Source organism: Candoia aspera, chromosome 6 (genome assembly GCF_035149785.1).
Source record: "Candoia aspera isolate rCanAsp1 chromosome 6, rCanAsp1.hap2, whole genome shotgun sequence".
In the NCBI taxonomy this organism is placed as follows: Eukaryota; Metazoa; Chordata; class Lepidosauria; order Squamata; family Boidae; genus Candoia; species Candoia aspera.
In genome coordinates, this window is record NC_086158.1 from 53,429,850 (window position 1) to 53,450,980 (window position 21,131).

Here is a 21,131-nt window from a genome sequence, read left to right on the forward strand (position 1 = left end):
CTGTGCTGGACACTTTTGGACCTATTGGGTTGCATATACAACACCTATAAGTCAGATTAATTACGAGATTTTTTTTCCCAGCATTCTCAGAGGAGCAAATTTCATGATGAATCACAATCTGCTTTTGAAATGGTTTCCAATATATAACAAAAGCTTGTTGTAAAGAAGCAGTGGCTCAATACCTATCCTGGATACAAGAACTAACTGCAGATTTATTTGGATCCTAAGCTCCTTTAGTGAATTCAGGTCATGCTAGTTCTTTACCAGCAATCCTAGCTTTATGCATTTCAAAAAACACTTTCCCAAATAAAGAAGCTACTTATTTTTCCATAAAATGCTATAGCATCGAATTTGCCACTAGGTTGTTCATTTAGTATCCAAAGTTTCAAACTATAGTCAAATTACGTCCATATCATACCTGTAAGAACATTTTCCTGATAGCTTAATGGTAAAACCAGCACATTTCTATCTGGATTACCCATCCCCTTTTTAAGAAATACTATGTCAATTTATATCAAATAATTTTTAACAAGTTTTTGGTGACATAGCCAAGAGATTTTAAACACTTTATTTTAATAAAAGTTACATACAAAACTGAGATCAACACAGTAATAAAAATTACTTCCTCTTTTTGTTGACAGGAAGAATCTCTAGATGGATTATAATCTACAAGATATAGATTTAAATGCAGATAAACTGGCAGACTTTCATTAATGAGTGCATCAACAACTGTTGATGGTACCTGATTTTATTTCAGAAAACAAATTACAAAAGGGAACTACAATGTAATAGACATAAGGAATGGAGTTCAGATTAATGAGCAAGAATTACTTCTGAATTATTTAGTAGGAGTAATAACTAAATTCACTCTTGTTCATTAACACCATATTTTACAAAAATATTTATCTACACTGTATACAGGGCTATACATTAACTTTTTCTCTCAAACACATCTGCAAGATTAAAAGATGTCATTACTACCCTAAACCTTACACATGGCAAAGGGAAGCAATTTCATCCAGAAGATACAAGAATGTCAGAACATTTACACATGGTTTTCCAAATAAAATCAAGAAGGTTCAGCAAACTAATGCAGTTGAATTGTGGCATTATTGGGAGAGGAACACCTACTGTACTTAAACATAGCTGGATAAGCTGTAAAATTAAGCACTAAATGACACCTTGTAGTATAACTGCATCAAAGAACCCATCAAGTTGTCAGTGGAAATAACTACTTCCAAATCTATAGTTCATCTCTTCCAGTTTTAAAGTGCTATTCCATCCTTGAAAATTACTGAAAAAACTTATGCAGCTCATATCTAAATCCTTATCAACTTTAACCTCTATAAACACACTTTCCAGTTTGCCAGCGTTAAGCACTTTTTTTCCAAAGAGATTCCCTGCCTTTTTCCAGAGTTACAAAAATTTTATATTTATAAACACAATACAAATCAGCCAGTCCCTACTATTTTTTCACTCCACAGAGAGGGAAGAAAAATCACCCTCACAATGAGTTTTTAACCACAACAGAATGTTTTGCAGGTTCCTAAGCCACTCCATACTCAATGTTGAGGTCTCATATGTGGTCAGGGTAGGGGAATCTCCAAGTTCTTGCACCAGGTTTGGAGTGGCTTGGGAAGCTATTTTGCTGCTTTCTAAGCATCTCTCTAACATGTCTCAATTCATCTATCTTTAACTAGCTAAAGCACTGGCTATAGAATCACACAGCACTAATGGAAGTATGTGTGACTTGGGACCAATCCCTCATCCTGAGGAAACAAAAGACTCATTGGTGAGCATGAATTCTGGCTGCCTGTCATTATTGAGATTGTAGGTCTATGGTCCTGCTCTTTAAGATGACAAATACTTCCTACCAGCACATTCCAGGTCTATATTCAATCAGAATAAAATCCCAGTATCTCAACTGAATTATTTCTGAACAGATAAAGAACACTTACTAGTGCTCCTGTAGGAAGGTAACAGGACTGTTAGATATCAAAAAGAGCAAAAAACATGGGATGACTATTTTATTACATCCTCATTTGCTTGGTAGTATTCTCAATACATGCCTGAGTAAAGACACTGTATTAGCTAAGAGTCTTCAAAATATTGCAAAGGGCATTTCTTCAACAGTCTAACTTGTGCATATTTATACAAAGTTTTAGAACAATAAAGGGGTCATCTGAATATTTGTAATAATTAAGGCTTGTACCAGCAAAAGCCAAGAGATGGCAACAACCATTTTCAGCACGCACCAATTGTTTACTGTTAGAAAAATATAACAATAAAAAGGTAATTGTAAAGCCCTGCAAATATGACAATCCCCCCCTTAATTACTGGGGCATCAAATGTCTGACATTATACTTTGATGTATCTTGGTACTGTGTCATAGGTTTGTCTGCAATTCCACATGTCCCAACTCCAACCTTCCCTGTAACACTCTCAGGAGAAGCAAAGATGCTCCGCTTTACCTGTGGACCAAATTAAAAACACAATTTTAACTATTTTCAAAATGCAACACATCATAAACTACTGATAATATCAATAATGCAGAGTTTATCCATGATTAAACAAACATTCCTGAATCATATTTTATCTTATTTGGCTTATTTCAACACAGAGATATTAAGTCATACTTCACTACAGTTTGGGCCACAGAAAACTGCTTAACAATCTGAGATACACAAAACATCATGATTTATGATGGCAGCACAAAAGCTTTGTTATGCAAACTAGCTTGTGCAAGACATTTCAAATTCAAAATGCTCTATTTGATTACAAAACAGGTTGCTTTATTTTGGGAATATTACGTGCTCAAAATAATGGGGTTTAAATTCAAACCGTAGAGCTGTTCTGAGCTCTAAATAACTCCAGGGTGATTGATGCACCTATTTTAGCCTCAGACTACTGGAATTCAAAATGTTTTGTCTACCTCTAGGCCCTGAAGCTTTACAAACCTGAATGTTTAACTTTTCTAATTTATCTTGTAGAATTGCAAATTACTCCAAACTGTTAAAAATGTGAAAAATACTATTAAGAGATCCCTCACATTGCTTCTGGAAAGATTTTTGGGAAATGGTTTTCCATTCCTTTCTTCCAAGGCTGAGAGTGACTGGCCCAAAGTTACCCAGCTGGCTTTGTGCCTAAGGCAGAACTAGAACTCATGGTCTCCCAGTTTCTAGCCTGGTGCCTTAATCACTACACCAAACTGGCTCTCACAACAACTCTATACTTCCAATATACAGCATACACACACCTGGCCTTTTTTGTTTTTTGAATATGCTCTGTTGTTGAACTGCTGCCACTTGACTTTCTGATCTTCTCGTTCCTGCTCTAGTTCTTTGATACGCTGGGCCTTTTTCAAAGCTTTCTTCTTTTTATATTCTCGTTGCTGAGCAATCATTTCTTTTCTAAAAACAAAATGGCACTGAAGGTTACTTATGTACCTAATAACCTAGTATCACCTTTGTTATAAATTCACTTTTATTCTCAGAACAGGTAGACAAAAAGCAAGGATACACTGATTAAGAGAGTCTCACCTTGGACTAGGTGAATGTAAAGATAAACTCTCAGTACAATGGGGCTTCAGCTGTCCACGCCCATTTCATTCTCCAACTGCAGAAAGTGCTGTCATTCCTTCTGTAAAGCAATCTGTGCATTGCAAGTTTCAATAAAGCACAGCAATCCTATTTTCATACACTACTAACAAAGCTCTTTTAGAAGTCAGCTGAAACTGACTAGCTTCTTGCAAACAGGGAATAACTCTAGAACTAAATCAAAAGTTGTTCCAAGATAAATATTTCACAAGCCTAAAGCACTTTTTCACAGAAAACACTTAATGCTGATTGAGCATTACAAGTTTATTTTATTCATCAAATTTATATTAAAATATACAGTCACAGACCAAACACAAGCATTACAGGTAACAGTATAAAATGTTACACACCAACCTTTTCCAACCTGGAATATATTTCCATTATCCTCAGGCAGAAACAAATCAGGGAAGGCTGGCTTAAACACTCAACATAATCCTGTATTTAGATGCTGCATATTCAGAGTAATAGTTTAGCACTAGGATTGATGAACTCATTTGCAAAAGACCAAGGCTGGACTTCAAACAGCTAGGTAGCAAATTTCATATCCTAAGTGAACAGCAGGAAATCTGGAAGTTTACTGAGAAACTGGACCACAAATTTCAGACACTCTTTCTTTACTGCTGTATTCCAATACCTTAAGTATTGGAATAAACAATAAGGTAGGGATGAATTCAATCATAAATAAAGTGAAAATGTTTGGAATGGCAGCCAAAAACCCTCAGAGGGAATGAGACTGCCTGCTTTTGCCTGAAAACCAAAGCCCACTTAGTTCTTCAAATCTATGGTAACTACTAGGCATGTGAAATGAATACAATATCAAGGCTGAATGGATATTTGTAACAGACCCTGCTTAACTCAGACCGAAGTAGGAGATGCCTTTTTTGGTTTAGAAAACATTTAATGCAAAATATATGCCATCCATTGATTAACAGAAAAAAAAAAGAAGTGTCAGCCATTTGTGGTTTTATGTCTGTACAGAATGACATGAAATCTGCTGGAATGTTTAATGTTACGGAAAAAATGAAAACTCAAATTTTAGAGAAATGTGTGCAGAAAAATTACAGGTAGATTCCTTAAATTCTGATTTTAGAAAAGTGATTGCAATATTGTTTTGGGGGGGGGGGCGGGATTAGCTCTAAATGATATTTGAAGCTATACTGCCTTACTATGTGGTTAAATCTTGCCAAATTGGATTTGGGTTAGGGTATTTGATAAATAAGGAATCTTTACAAAAGGAAGGAGGTGGTGGTGGTAGTGATGGTAGTGACAATAAAGCTTTTCTCTTCCCCAGTCCCCACTCACACCTTTGATAAAACCAATGGATTCCTACATCAGGAACCAGCTATCTATGAGTGGAGTTTTATAAGGGGAAATCTCATGGCTCATTGGAGAAGATTAATGCACGGCACTGGGCAACAACTGCATAGTTTTTACGAGTTTGCTTGGGGTGACTGCAACAAGCTTCCAAAGGCAGAGCTTCAACAGGTCTCAGTGCCTACTTGGTACCATGGCAGAATAGAGAATCTATGAAGAGCAGCACCAATTACACCATCCATGTTAGATAATACCATCTTCCCCTTGGAATATATTATTTATTAAGAAGACTGTTTTATTGTATTTTCACTATTTTATTCTTTATTTATTTATAAAATTTATAAAATTATTTATCTATCAAATTTATTCACCACCCAGAGTAACTCTCCAAGTGAGATGGGCAGTGAATAAATTTGATAAATAAATAAATGATGTAACTGGCAGCACATTGCACAGGGCAGTGTCTTCACAGTGTCATAGTTCCAGGGAGGAAATGAGCTACAACAGATGAACTGAGTTCCATGGTTCGAAAGTAAACCTGTCATTTTGACTCCTTTCTCTCTCTCCCTGGCATATTACAAAGACATGGAAACAATGCAGCCCTTTTTGCAATGCTACAAACAAATCATTCACAAACTTTCCTTGTTCGCTTGAAGGTGCTCCATAGGGATTCTGCTTTACCTCATGCAGCCATAAATTCAGTCCAAATAACCCTGCTTTAATTATTCAAGACTCAGCAGAGTCTGATACATAACCTAAGCAGCCACATAGGTTTGGATTCACTTTTTTCTTTCTAAAAAATTATGTGTCTTCAACACAACATCCCTATCTATATATAATCTTTGAATGTGAAAACCCATCAGCAATGACATTTCAATTACAGCACCTTTTTATTAGTACAACACACTAAACAATGAAAAAAAATTCCATCACTTACTTGGACATAGGCTTGTTGCCACTATCTTCTTTTGCTTTTCTTCCCTCTTCCACAGGTTTCAAATTGAGCAGAGGTGTGACTTCAGCATTACCGTATCCTGAGAAAGTGACTGCAGCTGTACCATTCTCTTCATCTATCTCTTCAATTTCAGCTTCATAACACCTGTAAAGATATCATGGCTGTAAGCATGTGAGTAAAGGTTTAAGACTCAACCCTGCAAAACTTAAACTTGCAGTGATTAAATTACATTTCAAGATATTTCTGCTTAATTCTGGATTGGAATTGACAATGTAATGAATTGATTTCTGAGGATTATTATTTTATGGCATTTATTTTCACTTACTTTCCCAACATGAGTAATTCATGTTGTTCTATAGTCACTTACTTAATAGTAAATCATACTGAATTAAATAGGATTTACTTCTGAGCAGGTATGTATATGACTGCACTGTTAAACTATAAATTGACAACTACCCCAATGCCATACAATATCTTCCTAAAAATAAGAAAAGAATGACCAATATTGAAAGAACACACTTAAGAAAATCATGACAAAAATTAGTAGTCTATGATAGTGGCAATAATGCAGATTATAAAGGTGGTTATCCAGTTTTTTTCCAATCACATCTCCTGAGACTCAAAATAACCAAGTATAATTATCACACATAAATTAAAATATATGCATACATGTTCTCTGTGTACAACTCACAGCCTCTGGGCTGCAAACTGATTCCCTAATACCAATTTTGCTGCTCTCAGAGTAGCCTGAGATTGGATGGCCCCAAATCTTTTCGTCTCGGTTGAGGGAAGACTGTAGGACTTCTCATAGCCAAATCGGACCCTTTAGCTTCCAGAAAATTCAGGTACCCATTTCAGACCCTGAAAACCTTGGATGCTCCCAAATCAAGCCATTCTCCTCATTTTGCACTCATCAAAGCTCAAGGCACCAGTTTTTGACTCCTATTCCATTAAACCCCCTAAAAAGGGGCTAAAAAGTGTGGTCCAACACACTAGGGTGACACTACTCTCTGCAGCTCCTGGAAACTGCAAATGCTGTCTATGCTGTCGGTGGCCACAAGAAAACTGAACAGTCCTAGTGGAACTGTGTTTGGGATCACAGGGATCTAATTAACGAAAATGGAAGCCAACACATAATAGAATTTTTTATTGTTGCAGGAAAAGAGCAATTTCCTTCAGATGGAAGAATTCCATATGCTACTAAAAAAAAATGCAGCTCTGAAATATTAGCATTAAGCTCATGGATCAAGGCCTTGCTTTTTGCTATGCCAGCATGAGTCTAGGATTGTAAGAGAGTATTCTCAGGTTGCAGTATTCCGTTCCCTAATGACTTTGGAAGAAAGAAATACTGGTGGCAGGGAAGATTTGGTCTGATGCCTCCAAGTAAGTTTACTCCCTAAATAGCAGTTTTGGGAATGGCACAAGGACTGAGTCCTTCTAATGCCTTCAAAGCAACACAGGGAGAGGACATTTACCAACATTCCCATGAAGTAGCAGCATTCTATGTGGAAGTAACATAGAAAGTAAACAAAGCAATCTGCCATTTCTGAGCCCAATCCCCTCACCTTTTAAAAATATGTTTGTTACAAAGAAAGAAAGAGAGGTACAGAGAGCATATTCCTTTTTGCTGTACTTCTTCCTTTCTGATTTTCATTACTGTTTTCCCAAGGCTCCAATTTTTCCCAAATGATATTCTTAGCATTTTCCTCTAAATTAGTGATGAAAGGTGTTATTATCCCATTTTGGTTACTGTATTCTAAATTTTAAAAGATATTAGAGATCATACTACATTCTATAGACTAAGCAAAACTGGAACTACTTACCAATGCTATACATTTTCAAATTAACATTTTTGTTTGTTTTAAGGTATTTATACCTAAACATTAATACCTTTAACTAAACATCCTCATCTTGGTACTCTCCACACCTTGGTCATTATGCTGGTTGGCTAATGACAGAAATTATAATTCAGAAGACACCAGGACTAACTACCTTATATTACTACTTTTGCCAAGCTGGTGTTTACCATGATGGAGGTGGGGAGAATATAAACCAAAGGGAAGTATCTTACCATGAAATTGTATTAATTCATGTAACTGTTACAGAAGTTTGTTTTCTACACTTACTGTCCATCTTCACTCCATATTGCCATACATCTGTCTCCAACTTTCCAAGTATGACTGGGGAGGGCAGAAGCAGAACTATCAGAATTTGCAAGAGTTTCTGAAGGTTGTGTTGAAAGGAGGTCTTTAGTTAATTCTATAACTTCCTGATGGGAGAAAAAAAAAGCAAGACTTTTACCACTGAGTTCCCCCACAGAAACACCAATTTTGGAATAGTATTTACCAGTTATTGGTACAATATATAGTAACAGACTGAAAAGCACATGAAAACTTAATTTATAGTACAATATTTCAAAGTCAATTCATAAAAGGTGCTCCAAAGTGGATGGGATGGCAAATATAGCACTTGTCTGCCACTCTTTAAAGTAGCTGCATCTCTTACTAGGGAAGTATGGTTGACCTCCCAGCTGCTGAAGAATCCCAGGAAAAGGCTTGCTGTTTTAATGAACTGCAGATTGGTGCTACACTCAGGTCTCTGCAGTCTTTTAAGTGTCTTTTTAGAGTTGAATCTGAAGCATTACATACCCAAGCCTTTTCTGAATGTCTATTTTCTTAGTAAATATCTTATACTATATTCATATCATATATGAATAATAATCAAGCATAAATATCATACGGTATTCATATCATTATATTTCAGCTAACAGAAGCAGAAGTAAGAAATACTGTCGCAGAGAAATATCCTGTGTGTTGATTTTTTAAATTTTTTAAAATTAAATATAATTCCTGGCTCAGAGTATGTGTGTATTCTAGGAAGCAACAAAATATAATTTTAATATATGCAAAAACATACTTTGATGAAATAGGTAGAATTACTGGGATTTCCAGATTTTGTGCTTTGATAAAGCAAAGATGACTGAACTTTTAAATGCAGGATTTTGAAAACATTTGAAAATTTTCAAGTGAACACAATCTCTGTAAGATGACTTATGACACCAACCATGTTAGCCACAGAGTATTTTGGACTGTATAGCTCTCTACATAAATGAACTTTTAGTAACACTGCAAGGCTGAGAAAATGGACATTTAAAAATCTAAGAGCTGCCAAAATTAGTACATCACTATTACAATGTAAATATATACAAAGGTTTATAATTGATATAGCAAGTTTTAAAATAGAGTTTTAAATAGAACATCTATAAATTCCTACTGTATCCGCATTTATATCAGAACATTACAATTCTCTACTGAAGGTACACAATATAACCTTTCCACAACAGGTGACTTCCAGCTATCTTGGAGCTATCACATCTACACCAGTGTTTCTTAAAGTGTGAGTTGCAACCCAGAAGCTGTGAAGGACCCAGTACATTTGTTTTTTCAAAGAAAAATTGATCCAGCCTGAAGACACAAGGCTTCTATGCAAAACTCTGACCTTTACAAGAGTGGAGGTGGTATCTACAAGCACCAATCTAGAAGGGAAAAATCAAGCTTGGACTTATTTCACTGTCACTGTGTTGGGAGAGAATATCAAAAGAAACTTATAACCTGCCAGCGTTCTGCAAGTTATAACATTAATAACAGCAGGATAACAGAAGCTGATTTCAGGCAAGAAAATGCCTATTTCTTTCTTCCTTTCCCCAACTTTTGAAGTTAGAGTGACTGCCTTCAAAATGGCACCCAGATTTTAACAATTATGAAAAAGAAAACAAGTAATCCTTCTCATCAAAAATAAGGCTTTAAATTTTATTAGGTCTGTTTGCTTATTTTCATTTTGACCAAATCTGACCCAATGAAAGGAAAAACCAGGAATAGGTTATGAGTGTGCAAAAATGGATACAAGCAAAGAAAATATAAACTTAAGGAAGGAAACTTCACCATTACTCATCTAAGTTTTACAAAATTTTACTCTTATGACTTTCACCCTACAGTGTTTTTATGCACACTGAAGTTGAGCTAAATATAATTAATTCAAATGTTAGTCACCTTTGAATTGGAAGCTACAGAGCATTTTAAAGGAGGCAATTTGCAAAGAACTCACAAAACCTATGTGGTTCCAGAATCATTACTACTTGAGTATATTTTCCCTCAGTGAACACATCACACATTAAACAGTCCCCACTTAACTGATTACTGTAGGATAGTACAATTGGGGATATTTTAACATCCAACATACTGTGAAAAATGACTCATTAAAAAACATCAGATCAGAAATATGGCAAATACTAGCTTAAGATGCATTTTCAACTTGCTCTTACACAGGAGAAAATGACTTTTAAAAAAATGATACTGTCTATAATATACATATGCTAAACCAGGCTTCAGAGTATTTTGATTTATAAGCATACTTATGCAATTGTAGATTAAGATCTCTTTCAGCAGATGATAACCCTAGTTCTTCTGAAGCTATTTTAATCCATAAGGAAAAGACCTTATTAATATTTACATATAATATATTAATATTACTTTATACTTAATTAAGCCTTAACTAATATTATCTTGGAGTACATACTGATTAAGATAATACTATGGCAAACATAAAAACATAAGCAGTTCCCTGCTGGATTGGACCACTGGACCATTTAGTCCAGCAATCTCTTCTCAGTGGCTAACCAATTTCACAAGGAAGCCCATTAGTCTCCTAGCAGATGGTCGTAAGAGACAGTCACACATGACTTGGCAAAATATCCTCTCCACTACGTAGGCAACATTCAATTAGCAAAGTTATTTCTTCTCAATTCTCACCTGTAAATCTTTCTTGAGTTTTAATAAATCTTCATTATCTCCATTTCCTGTCAAAGCAGCTTCAACTTGCTGTAGCTGAGCTTTATAACTAGCTAATTGTTTTGCAAGGTCTTCTGACATCTACAAGAAGAAAAAGAAGCTATAACATAAACCAAATTAATTGTATGTACAATTTAAATGGCTAACTTATTCATTTATTAAGAATTCTATTTCAAGCCTCTTGTGAATTTCAGATAAGATAAAATGAAAGGTAAATTATCAGGCTGAATACTATAAATCTTCATAGTTAGCAAAATGTAAACATCACCAAAGTAATCCTGAAAGAATGTTAAATTTATATATTATTGTGAAGTTACTTATATATCAATCTCAGCATGATTGATATCTGAACTACAACTGGACATGATTGAAACAGTTTTTTTTTCTTTTGGGTCTTGGGTATGCATTCATTTTACTCTAATTATCTCAATCTCCACTTTCAAAATTAACCTTTGAAAAGACTGTTAATACTTACCCTTATTTTAAATAAACCTAACATTCTTGGGCATATTCTTTGTATTACCACATCAGCCTGTACTTAAGGCAACTCAAACAACTGTAGACATTTTAGGCAACACTGTAAAATATCTATCAATAGAGTTAAGGTGGCAGCAACAAACTGCATAGTCAATTAAAGCAAGAAAATATAAATTTATTTTTTATTTTTATTTGTCAAAGTTTATCACTGCCCATCTACCCCATAAATGTAGTAGCTTGCTAAAGTTCAAGAAGACTTGTAGCCAGTGGATCTTACATTGCACTTTCAAAGATATGTTTCATGTAAACCAACAGAGAAAGTACAAAAATATTAATGACCACACAAACTTACATATGGGAGAAATGAAAACTGCCACACTGAATTATTTTGAAAAACAAACCAGCAACCATATTATCTCACAGCTGAAGTTTACAAAGACAGTCCCATACAAACTGCATTAATAAAGGTATAAGGCAGCTTCTTTACTATCGATGTTTTAGTTGATGATTTGTTAATATTAAATTATATTTTTAATAAGGTACAGAACTGATATGGTTAATGTTTGACCTGCCTATCTTTCATTCAAAGCAGATCAATAAATATAGGTCAATATTAAAAATCCCAGCAGAAATAAAAAATACTTCTATTAGCACCATACAAGTGCTCAAAAGGTTTGATGTGCAAACTCATCATCTTCAAAAATTAAATAACATTTAAGAGAAAAAATATATGTAAAGCAGACATTTCTGTTTCAGAGTGTATTAGAAAAAGCCTTCTGTTGATTAATTAGATTCAAGTTTTGTATAAGGAGTTAGATTTGAGAGACAGCAGAGTTTCAGTATACTACAAGGGAGTCACTAAACTCTCTCTTTCAATTCTGGTAATAGCAACAAAAACAAAACCTAGAATCACATTTCTGCCACCAATTTGTAGGTCTGCAAAAAGCCTTATACATATACAAAGATATTGTGCCTAGAAATCAAAATAGTGCTTCTTGGTAGGTTACCATTTTTTTAAGATTTATGAGAAACTTGCACAAAAGAGAACAGTAAAGTGTATGATCACTATTGAGCAGAATGGAATTTTTCAATGGATGTACTTCAAATAACACAAGCTACAACATTATATTCTCCAAATGTTTTAGACTACATTTATCAAAAATCCCCAGAAGTATGGCTAATGGTTAGGTGTTATAGGAGTTCTTTTTCATTATTATAATTTTTATTAAAGATTTACAGAGAAATAAAAGATAAACGATATGAAGAAAAAGAAAAAAGATGAAAAGGTGTGAAAAGTAGTGCAAGTAAAAGAAAAAGATATAGAAAGAAGCAACTTCTAATCTTCTTTGCTGCAGTTACTAACAAGATTATTATTTCCCCTCCTCTACAAGGTTACATCATACTTCCCTTTCTTCCCATATTCAACCCTTTTAAATTAGGAAATACATAAATCACCAGTTCATTTTTTTTCTATTTTCATCAAAAAGTCCACAAAAGGTTTCCAATCTTTAACAAAAATACTTATTGTCTTATCCCTGATCAAACAGGTCATATCTGCTAATTCCATCTTGACAATCCATTCCTCCATTGCAGGTATTTCAATATTTTTTTTCACCTTTGTGCATATAATAATCTCACTGCAGTTATGTACAAAACTAATCTGCCATATGTCTTCTCTAATTGGCTATCCATAAATCCCAATAAGAAAAGCTCTGGTTTCATTTGAATGTTAATTTTTAATATTCTTTGCATCGTCATATGTATTTGTATCTAATTTTTTTTTGCTCTTTCACAAGTCCACCATGCATGGCAAAATGACCCTTCATGTCTTCCACATTTCCGATACTGATTATTAAAGTGTTGGTACCTTTATACATCTCAAGTAATTCCTCTGGTGTCACATACCAATAGTAGGTGTTATAGAAGTTCTAATACAAAGCCTCTGGAGACAAAACTACCTATCCCAAGTTTAGACAGACACTGGATTGTTTGCTTTTCATTATTAAAAATAGAGTGAATAGTAAATTTGTCAAAGATACAGTAAGAAATCATAAATGAACAATACTAGAGCTTTTTACTTCCTCTCCCCCCCCCAATGTTAAATTTCCAGCAAGTACTTCAGAAGTAGGAAACCCCTGCATTTTGTGCCATCTACAGAAACCCTACTGCCCAAGTAGAGGAAAGAGGTGAGGAACCTACGTCTTCCAGATGTTGCTGACAAGTAAAAGATATGAAAGCTGGCATTAGTGACGCTTCTCGAGGAATGTTTCATTTTCAAGAAAATCTTCTACTAGCATGTAGGTAATAGATGAGACTAAGACACCAGTTTTGAAAAGTACTGCACACTTCGAAAACATAAAACCCAGTAGCAATTCAAATTCATGAATCTTTTGTAAGATAACATAAAAATGCAGCAGTCCTTATATTAATGAGAACTCAAATTTAGAAATCTCTAGATAGAAAATAGATACCATCTATCAAATAGATAGAAAATCAATAAAAGCCAAGCTAAATAGCATTATTTATAAGAGAGGTAGCATAACTAATCCTGTCAGCATGTAAAGTGCTATTTCATAAATATGAAGTGTAATATTAATGATGTAAGAGGGGACTCACCTGTGAAAACAGTAATACTATACAGTTCTGATTAACATAAACTTGGCCTTATAGCAAGCTAGCTATTAGTTTCTGAAACACATAAACCTGCAGTTACGTATGCTAGGATTACTGCTAATTTTTCTGAGGAAGAGGGCAAAAAAGAATGCACGTTCTAAACTTTATATGCCTGAATGATTATTCCACAGAAAACAAACGTGACTTCCTTCCCACAAAGTAGTGCATTAAAGGCCCTTCATTACTTCTAGTACAGCCAGTTGCAAAATTATATAACAAAGCAGAAAAATGTTTAGAAATCAGGAGTTGTAACAACAAAAATTTCACTAGAACATAGTGAGAAAAAAAAACAAATGCAAGGGAGCGAACCAAAGACATTGTTCGGGGAATAAGTGAAGCCTTGGAGGAACTGCTAATACATAAAGGGATTGAGGATGGATAAAAGAAATTTATTCTCCAGGAGCCTAAACAATAGGACAGGCTACGAAGCTTCTGACCCTGGGATATTATTAGTGTACTAAACTGAGGCCCAGCCGTCACGGAAGGGAGACAGACGAGTGGGCCCAGGCAGGAGAGAGAATGCGTCAAGCAACAGAGAATCCGGAGAGAAAAGCAGCAGGACCAGGAAAGGCCTGAGAGCCGGGGAAGAACAAAGACGGCTCCCGCGCTCAGAAGGAAGGTGCAGAGGTGGCCTTCCCTCATCCCGTTCCCCTTGCGCCAAAATTGGGGAAGCGATCAGGAAAAGGGCTGGCCTCTCACCTTGGCTTCGCACGCAGAGGGCTTCTCGCAGTCCCGGCAGGCCTCACGAAAACTGCGCGCGCTGTCTTCCTGCGGCTCCTAGCGACGACGCACACAGACCGGACTACGAAAGCGAACGCTCGCGAGAGCAGCAGGCAATGAAATCCGGCGGTCTGAGGGGCTTGGATCATATGACCCGGCGGAAGCGCTAAGGGGCTCGTTTTCCGCTCCTTGAGAATGTACTTCGAGTGTTCAATCGCCATTTGTTGAACCCTTCCTGTGAGGGTGGCGGAAGCGCAAAGAGAGAAGTAATAAATAGCGTGATACGCAAATAAAAACACACCGGTGTCCGCTCTTTGTAGTATTTTTAGATATAATTCCTCCGTTGACATCAAGAAATAGAAAAGAAGCTGGTAGGGTGAGGGAGGGAGGGAGGGAGGGAGGGAGGACAGGATCAATACAGTACTTGTTTCTGTTATTTGATCACATTTCCGTCGAGTTGCTGGGAGTCAGGCAGCATATAAATTTAATACGTTGTTATTATCTCGCGTGGATGTGATGAAGGCTTTGCTGGTTGTATTTCTCGATATGCCATTGGATTAAACTGTAGTGCTTCAGAATTTCATGTTCTCAAAGATCCGTCTACCGTTAAAAAAAACAAAAGATGTTTTAATATTCCTGTAAAAAAATTGCAGGGGATCTGTCTCTAAGATGCAGCTAGAGGGCCATTACCTTCTATTTGTAGAAAAGAGTTGAGATTTCAGTGTTGTTTAGGGAAAGTAAGATTTAATTGTTTGCCGAACATTTACATGAAAGACAACTGACCAATGTCATGATGGGTGTCAGAAGCTGATATACAGCACATGGACTCATTTGGTGATGACTATGGTATATGGAAAACTGATTTGAAATGCAAGAGCATTAATCAACAAATGAAATGAAAAAAGAAAAATAGATTGTAGTGGACTGGCTAAGCCTCAAGGGTGGAATGCTGTGGGGCACCAGCTTGCTCCAGAGCCACCATTCATCTTCCACAGGGTGCTTCCTCTGGCATCCTACCCCTAACCCAGGTGTGTGACAAGAGGTAGGCTCTCACAACCTGTACTTCTTTTATGGTGATAAGTCAAAAAGCAGAAGGGAAATAATTTTTTATAGTATCGCTTCTTGATCATGTAACAGTGAGGCATGTGACTAGGGGAATCAGCCTTCTTTCCCTTCTGTTCTTGGGAGATAGACTAATTTCACAAGGGATAAAATAAAAACTTAATTTTAAATAAAGGAATTTATAAAGTGTAAAAATAAAACTTGAACTATTTAAGTGAAAATATTCAATGCTGATGAAGAGGAATTACAGATCTGTTCAGATTAAGGTGAACAGCAGTTTGGTTAAAGAAAAAAAACGCAATAGATAATGTAGTACTCCAAGTAGATCACAGGAGGTTTTGTCTATTACAGGTAGGATTTCTCTATTCCCAAATCTGTAAAGAGATTAGAGGTTTTTTATTTTTATTATCACTATCATCATCATCATCATCATTACCATCACAAGAAGTTAAAAAGAAAATATGCCAGCATTCACATAAAAAACTCAGTTTCCTAATCTACACAGCATCTCTCATGATGATGTTGATTTTGAGTCTGAAGTCTGCCTGAGAGGATGTATATTGGGAATGTCTGAGTTCTGCCAGATGGCAAGGAAACTACATTCCCACAACAGATACATCAAGTGTCTCTGAAACTAAAAGAAAAAAGGTAAAAGAACTGAATGAAGGTAGTCTGATCTTATGGAACAAATTTGATGAATATAGTATATGCAGGGAAATGAAGGTCTATATTTAATTACAAGTACATGAATTAAGGGTGCTCTTAAATTGAGGTTATTACACATAAATGAGGGAGAAAACGCTAAGCTGATTAATAAAAAAGTTGTTATATTCTTACTCTTAGCCACCAAAGCTATAATAAGGCAACGGTGGAAACTTTTAGATAATTTAACAATTGAAAAATGGCATTCAAAGGTATGGTCTATAGCTATGGTTGAAAAAAATGGATAGAATTTGAATTTGAAATATATGAAAAGGAAGTCCTAAATGCTGTAAGAATGTTGAAAAATGGTAAGGCGATAGGTATAACTGGAGGAATGTTTAAATATGGATGTAGTTTACTTATTTTTTTTTATTAGTTTTACCAAACAAAATCAGGTAACTACATTTACATGAATCCAAGCTACATGAAGAGAAAAAAATCAGAAAGAAGATGTCATGCGCTGCCTCCCTCTGAATAACATTCAGACACTGGTTTGCGAATCAGGCTCTGGTTTATTGCAGGGCAGGTACAGCGTTGGTAGAAAAAAGCTGAGAGTGACAGGAGCGCGCCGGTGCGGGGTTTAAATACCCCGCGCCGGTCAGCGCCCCCTCGCTCACGGTCACGTCACCCCCCTTTGTCCCATGCGTTGCCCTGCCGGTGGGTGAGGGTTTCCAGGATCGCCCATCATCAGGTTTCCATTCTTCTGCTGATTGCTTTCAGCTGGGCGATCCCCGTTGTATTGCCGCTGATGGCTTGGGTGGCTCCGTGATCCGTTTAGCTATTGTTTGTTAGCCGTTAGTCGTTGTGGGTTGATGGCTACTTAACTTGTGCCCCTTCACTTATTTCCTTGTCATTGTCATGTGTGCCATTGCGCTGATGACTTTAGCTCAACGGCACTCATGACATACTGCCCCCTTTTCGAATAGTGTTCTCCCCCGGTTTTCTGGGTTTTCCCCGTGGAGCTGTCAAATCGCCACATTTTTTTTTTTTTTTTTTTCAAAGTTCCCGCCGGAGTAGTTGTCGCCCCTCCCTTTGCTCCTCCCTCTGCCACGTGTCTTCCCAAGCTGTGTCCATGGTGCGCATGCTCGGGTCCTGACCTGGCGTGCGCATGCTCCAGCCACACCCTGTTTGTTTGGCTCAGTTCAGCGAGGCGAGAGGCGTGGCTGGTCGGGTGCTTCTCAGCTCCAGGTAGGGCCCTTCTTTTCTTATTTAGAGTGCGTCGCCTTTGTTGTGGCTCCTGGGCGTTGCCCCCAGGTTGCCCTGTTGACTTGCTTGCCACTCCCCCGCGGCCGGGGGGCGGGGGGAGGGTGCTGGCGATCGTTTGTCACCACCCCGTGGGCCCGGGGCGGGGGGAGTGAGTCCCGGGGGGGGGAAGGTCCACCCAAGTCGCGGGCTTGGGGGGGGCCCTTTCCCTTGGGGCACGGGAGGCGGGGGGGGGCCTGCGGGGGGGGTTTGGTTTTGCTGACCTTGGTTGCGGTTTGTCGGGGTATGCCCGGTGAAATTCTCTGGTCAGGTCAGGCGCGTTAACGTTGTGCGCCGCCACCCATTCCGGGTGGGGGAAGTGTTTCCACCTGACCAGGTAGTGTAGAGTTCCTCGTTGCTTGCGGGAGTCGAGAATGTCCCTTATCTCGAAGTGGTGTTGCCCGTCGATCATTAGCGGTGCGGGCTGTGGCGTGCTTGGGTGCCATCGGGAGGTGGTTGCCGGTTTTAGGAGGCTGGTGTGGAACACCGGGTGGAGTCTCCGGAGGTTGTGTGGCAGGTCCAGGCGTATCGCTACCGGGTTCACTATTTGCGTGACTCGGAACGGCCCGATGTACTTAGGCCCCAGTTTTTTCGAGGGTTGGGTTGACTTTAGGAACTTGGTGGATAGATAGGCCATATCCCCCGCCTGGAACGTCGGTTGTTGGCGCCGGTGCTTGTCGGCCTGCTCTTTGTAGGCAGCCTGTGCCTCCTTCAGCGCCGCCGTGATTACTGGCCATGCTTCTGCGATCTTCCGTCCCCAGTCGCTAGCGTCCACCTGGGGTTCCGGGGGTTGAGGTAGCTCCGGTATGGGGACGAAGTCGCGCCCCGAGACTACTTCGAACGGAGTTTTCCCCGTGCTCGTGTGGACGGCGTTGTTGTATGCGACTTCGGCGAACGGGAGCAGTTCAGCCCAGTCGTCTTGGTGGTAGTTGGTATAAGATCGTATAAATTGCTCTAAGGTGGCATTAAGAACCTCAGTGGCTCCGTCCGTCTGAGGGTGCCAAGCCGTAGATAGGGCCTGTTGGGTCCCCGTCAGCTTCAGGAAGGCCCGCCAGAATTTGGAGGTGAACTGTGTGCCCCTGTCGGTCACCACACGTGCGGGACATCCGTGTAGCCTGTACACGTGGATGAGGAAGAGTTTGGCTAGCTGTTGTGAGGATGGGACCGACGTGCAGGGGATGAAGTGGGCCTGCTTTGAGAAGTAGTCCTTCACCACCCAAATGGCCGTTTTCTTCTGGCTGGGTGGGAGGTCCACTATAAAATCCATAGAGATTTCCTCCCATGGGCGGGAGGGTTCTGCCACCCGTTGCAATAGCCCCGCGGGTTTGCCTGGTGCCCGTTTGGCCCTAGCGCACGTTGGGCAGGACGCCACGTAGGTTTTTACGTCTCGCCTGAGCGCGGGCCACCAGAATTGACGCCGTGTGAGGTGTAGGGTCTTGAGGAACCCAAAGTGTCCCGCTTGCTTGGCGTCGTGTGACCTATGCAAGATCGCCTGGCGTTGCGAGTCCGGGACGTAGATTCTGCCTTCCCCCCATGCCAGGTCTTGTGCCATTGTTACCTTGTTGGGGTTCGCCAGGAACCAGGGGTCGGTTTTGAGGGCGGCGGCGAGGTCCGTGCGCATTCCCCCTGGTAGTTGCGGTTGGCTTCTTTCCGTCGCCGGTTGTCCCGCCGTCGGCTGCGCCGTAGAGTCGAGCTGCCTCCGTGCGCCGCTTCGGGTGGTCACGGCCATCCCCAGTTGCGAGGCGGATAGGACCGTCCCAATGGTGTCTGGGGCGGGCTCTTCGTCTTGGGGCAGTCGGGAGAGGGCGTCGGCCAGGAAGTTCTTCTTGCCCGGCATGAACTTCAGCTGGAAATCAAAGCGGCTGAAGAATTGGGCCCATCGGACCTGTTTTGGGCTAAGGCGTCTAGGCGTTCGTAGGGCCTCGAGGTTCCGGTGGTCCGTCCAGACCTCGAATGGTTGGGTGGCTCCCTCGAGTAGGTGTTGCCAAGTCTCTAGTGCCGATTTCACCGCGAAGGCTTCTTTCTCCCAGACGTGCCATCGCCTCTCTGTCTCGGAGAACTTCCTTGACAGGTAGGCGCATGGTTTCAGGAGTCCCGTGGGGTCTTTCTGTAGCAGGATGGCTCCCAGGGAGAAGTCTGAGGCGTCGGCTTGGACCACGAACGGCCGTTCTGGGTCCGGGTGCGCGAGGATTGGCTCCGTAGTGAACAGCGCTTTCAGCTTGTCGAATGCGGTCTGGCACGCGGGAGTCCAATTCAGCACTGTGCCTGGGTTCTTGGCGCGTCGGGTGTCCCCCACCCCTTTGGTTTTGAGGAGGTCCGTTAAGGGGAGGGCTATCTCAGCGAACCCCCGGGCGAATGACCTGTAGAAATTCGCGAATCCCAGGAAGCTCTGTAGTTGCCGTCTGTTGCGGGGCCGCTCCCAGTTTAGCACCGCTTCGACTTTTGCGGGGTCCATTTCGATGCCGTCCCCGGAGATTCGATACCCCAAGATAGTCTAGGCGCTCTTTGTGAAACTCGCACTTTGTAGGCTTTGCATAGAGCTGCGCCCTTCTGAGCTTGTCGAGGACTTGCCTGACTAGGGTTACATGTTCCTCGTGCGTTTTTGTGTAAATAAGGACGTCGTCGATGTAGACCAGGACCCCTTTAAACAGATGTTCATGCAGTACCTCATTGATGAGCTGCATGAACACCCCAGGGGCCCCCGCGAGTCCGAAAGGCAGTACCTTGTACTGGAAAGCGCCTAGGGGGCAGTTAAAGGCCGTCTTCCATTCGTCCCCCTCCCTGATTCGGATGCGATAGTACGCCTCGCGAAGGTCCAATTTGGAAAAGACTTTGCCCGTGGACAGGTGGGCGAGCATGTCCTTCACCAGGGGTAAGGGGTATTTGTTGGACAGGGAAGCCGCGTTTAGGCCCCGGTAGTCGGTGCAGAGCCGTAGGGTCCCGTCTTTCTTCTCCCGGAATAAGACGGGGGCTCCGACCGGTGAGCATGCTGGCTCTATGAATCCCCTGTCTAGGTTTTTATCGATGAACTCCCGGAGGGTTGCCATCTCCTTCGGGGTCATCGAATAGATTTTTGGTCGAGGTAAGGGGACGTCGGGCAGTAGGTCGATCCGGCAATCTGTCTTGCGGTGGGGGGGTAATTGGTCAGCCTCTGCCTCTCCGAAGACCTCAGAGAAGTCGGCGTATTGTTCTGGTAGGTCTGCTGTGGTAGCGGCGTTGTCTTGTGTGGTCGCCTCCGCTCGTCCTACCGTGGGGTTGCTTTTGCCGGCTGGAACTGGTGCTCGATACTCGCCGTCGCCGAATGTGAAGGTGCGGGTCGCCCAGTTGATCCGTGGGTTGTTTGTCGCGAGCCATGGCATCCCCAGGACTGCAATGGGCCGTCCGATGTGCGTGACTACGAACGATGTGCGCTCGGTGTGAGTGCCCATTTGCAGGGTGACCGGCTCGGTTTGTAGCGTGGCTGGTTTCCCTCCCGCTGTAGAGCCGTCCAGCTGGTGGAATGCCAGCGGCGTGGGGAGGGGGAAGCAGCGGAGGTCGAGTTTG

At 40.3% G+C, this 21,131-nt stretch overlaps 1 protein-coding gene across 1 annotated transcript; it reads right to left on the reverse strand.

The window, feature by feature from the left end:
- Positions 1 to 552: 552 nt before the first annotated feature.
- Positions 553 to 14,690, reverse strand: SMNDC1 (survival motor neuron domain containing 1). Its single transcript, XM_063307134.1, has 6 exons — positions 14,562 to 14,690; positions 10,674 to 10,793; positions 7,992 to 8,134; positions 5,848 to 6,009; positions 3,257 to 3,410; positions 553 to 2,471 (listed from the first exon to the last, which is right to left on the reverse strand). Exons 2-6 carry the CDS (start codon positions 10,791 to 10,793, stop codon positions 2,334 to 2,336), a joined length of 717 nt encoding a protein of 238 aa, XP_063163204.1. The 5' UTR covers positions 14,562 to 14,690; the 3' UTR covers positions 553 to 2,333.
- Positions 14,691 to 21,131: the final 6,441 nt, after the last annotated feature.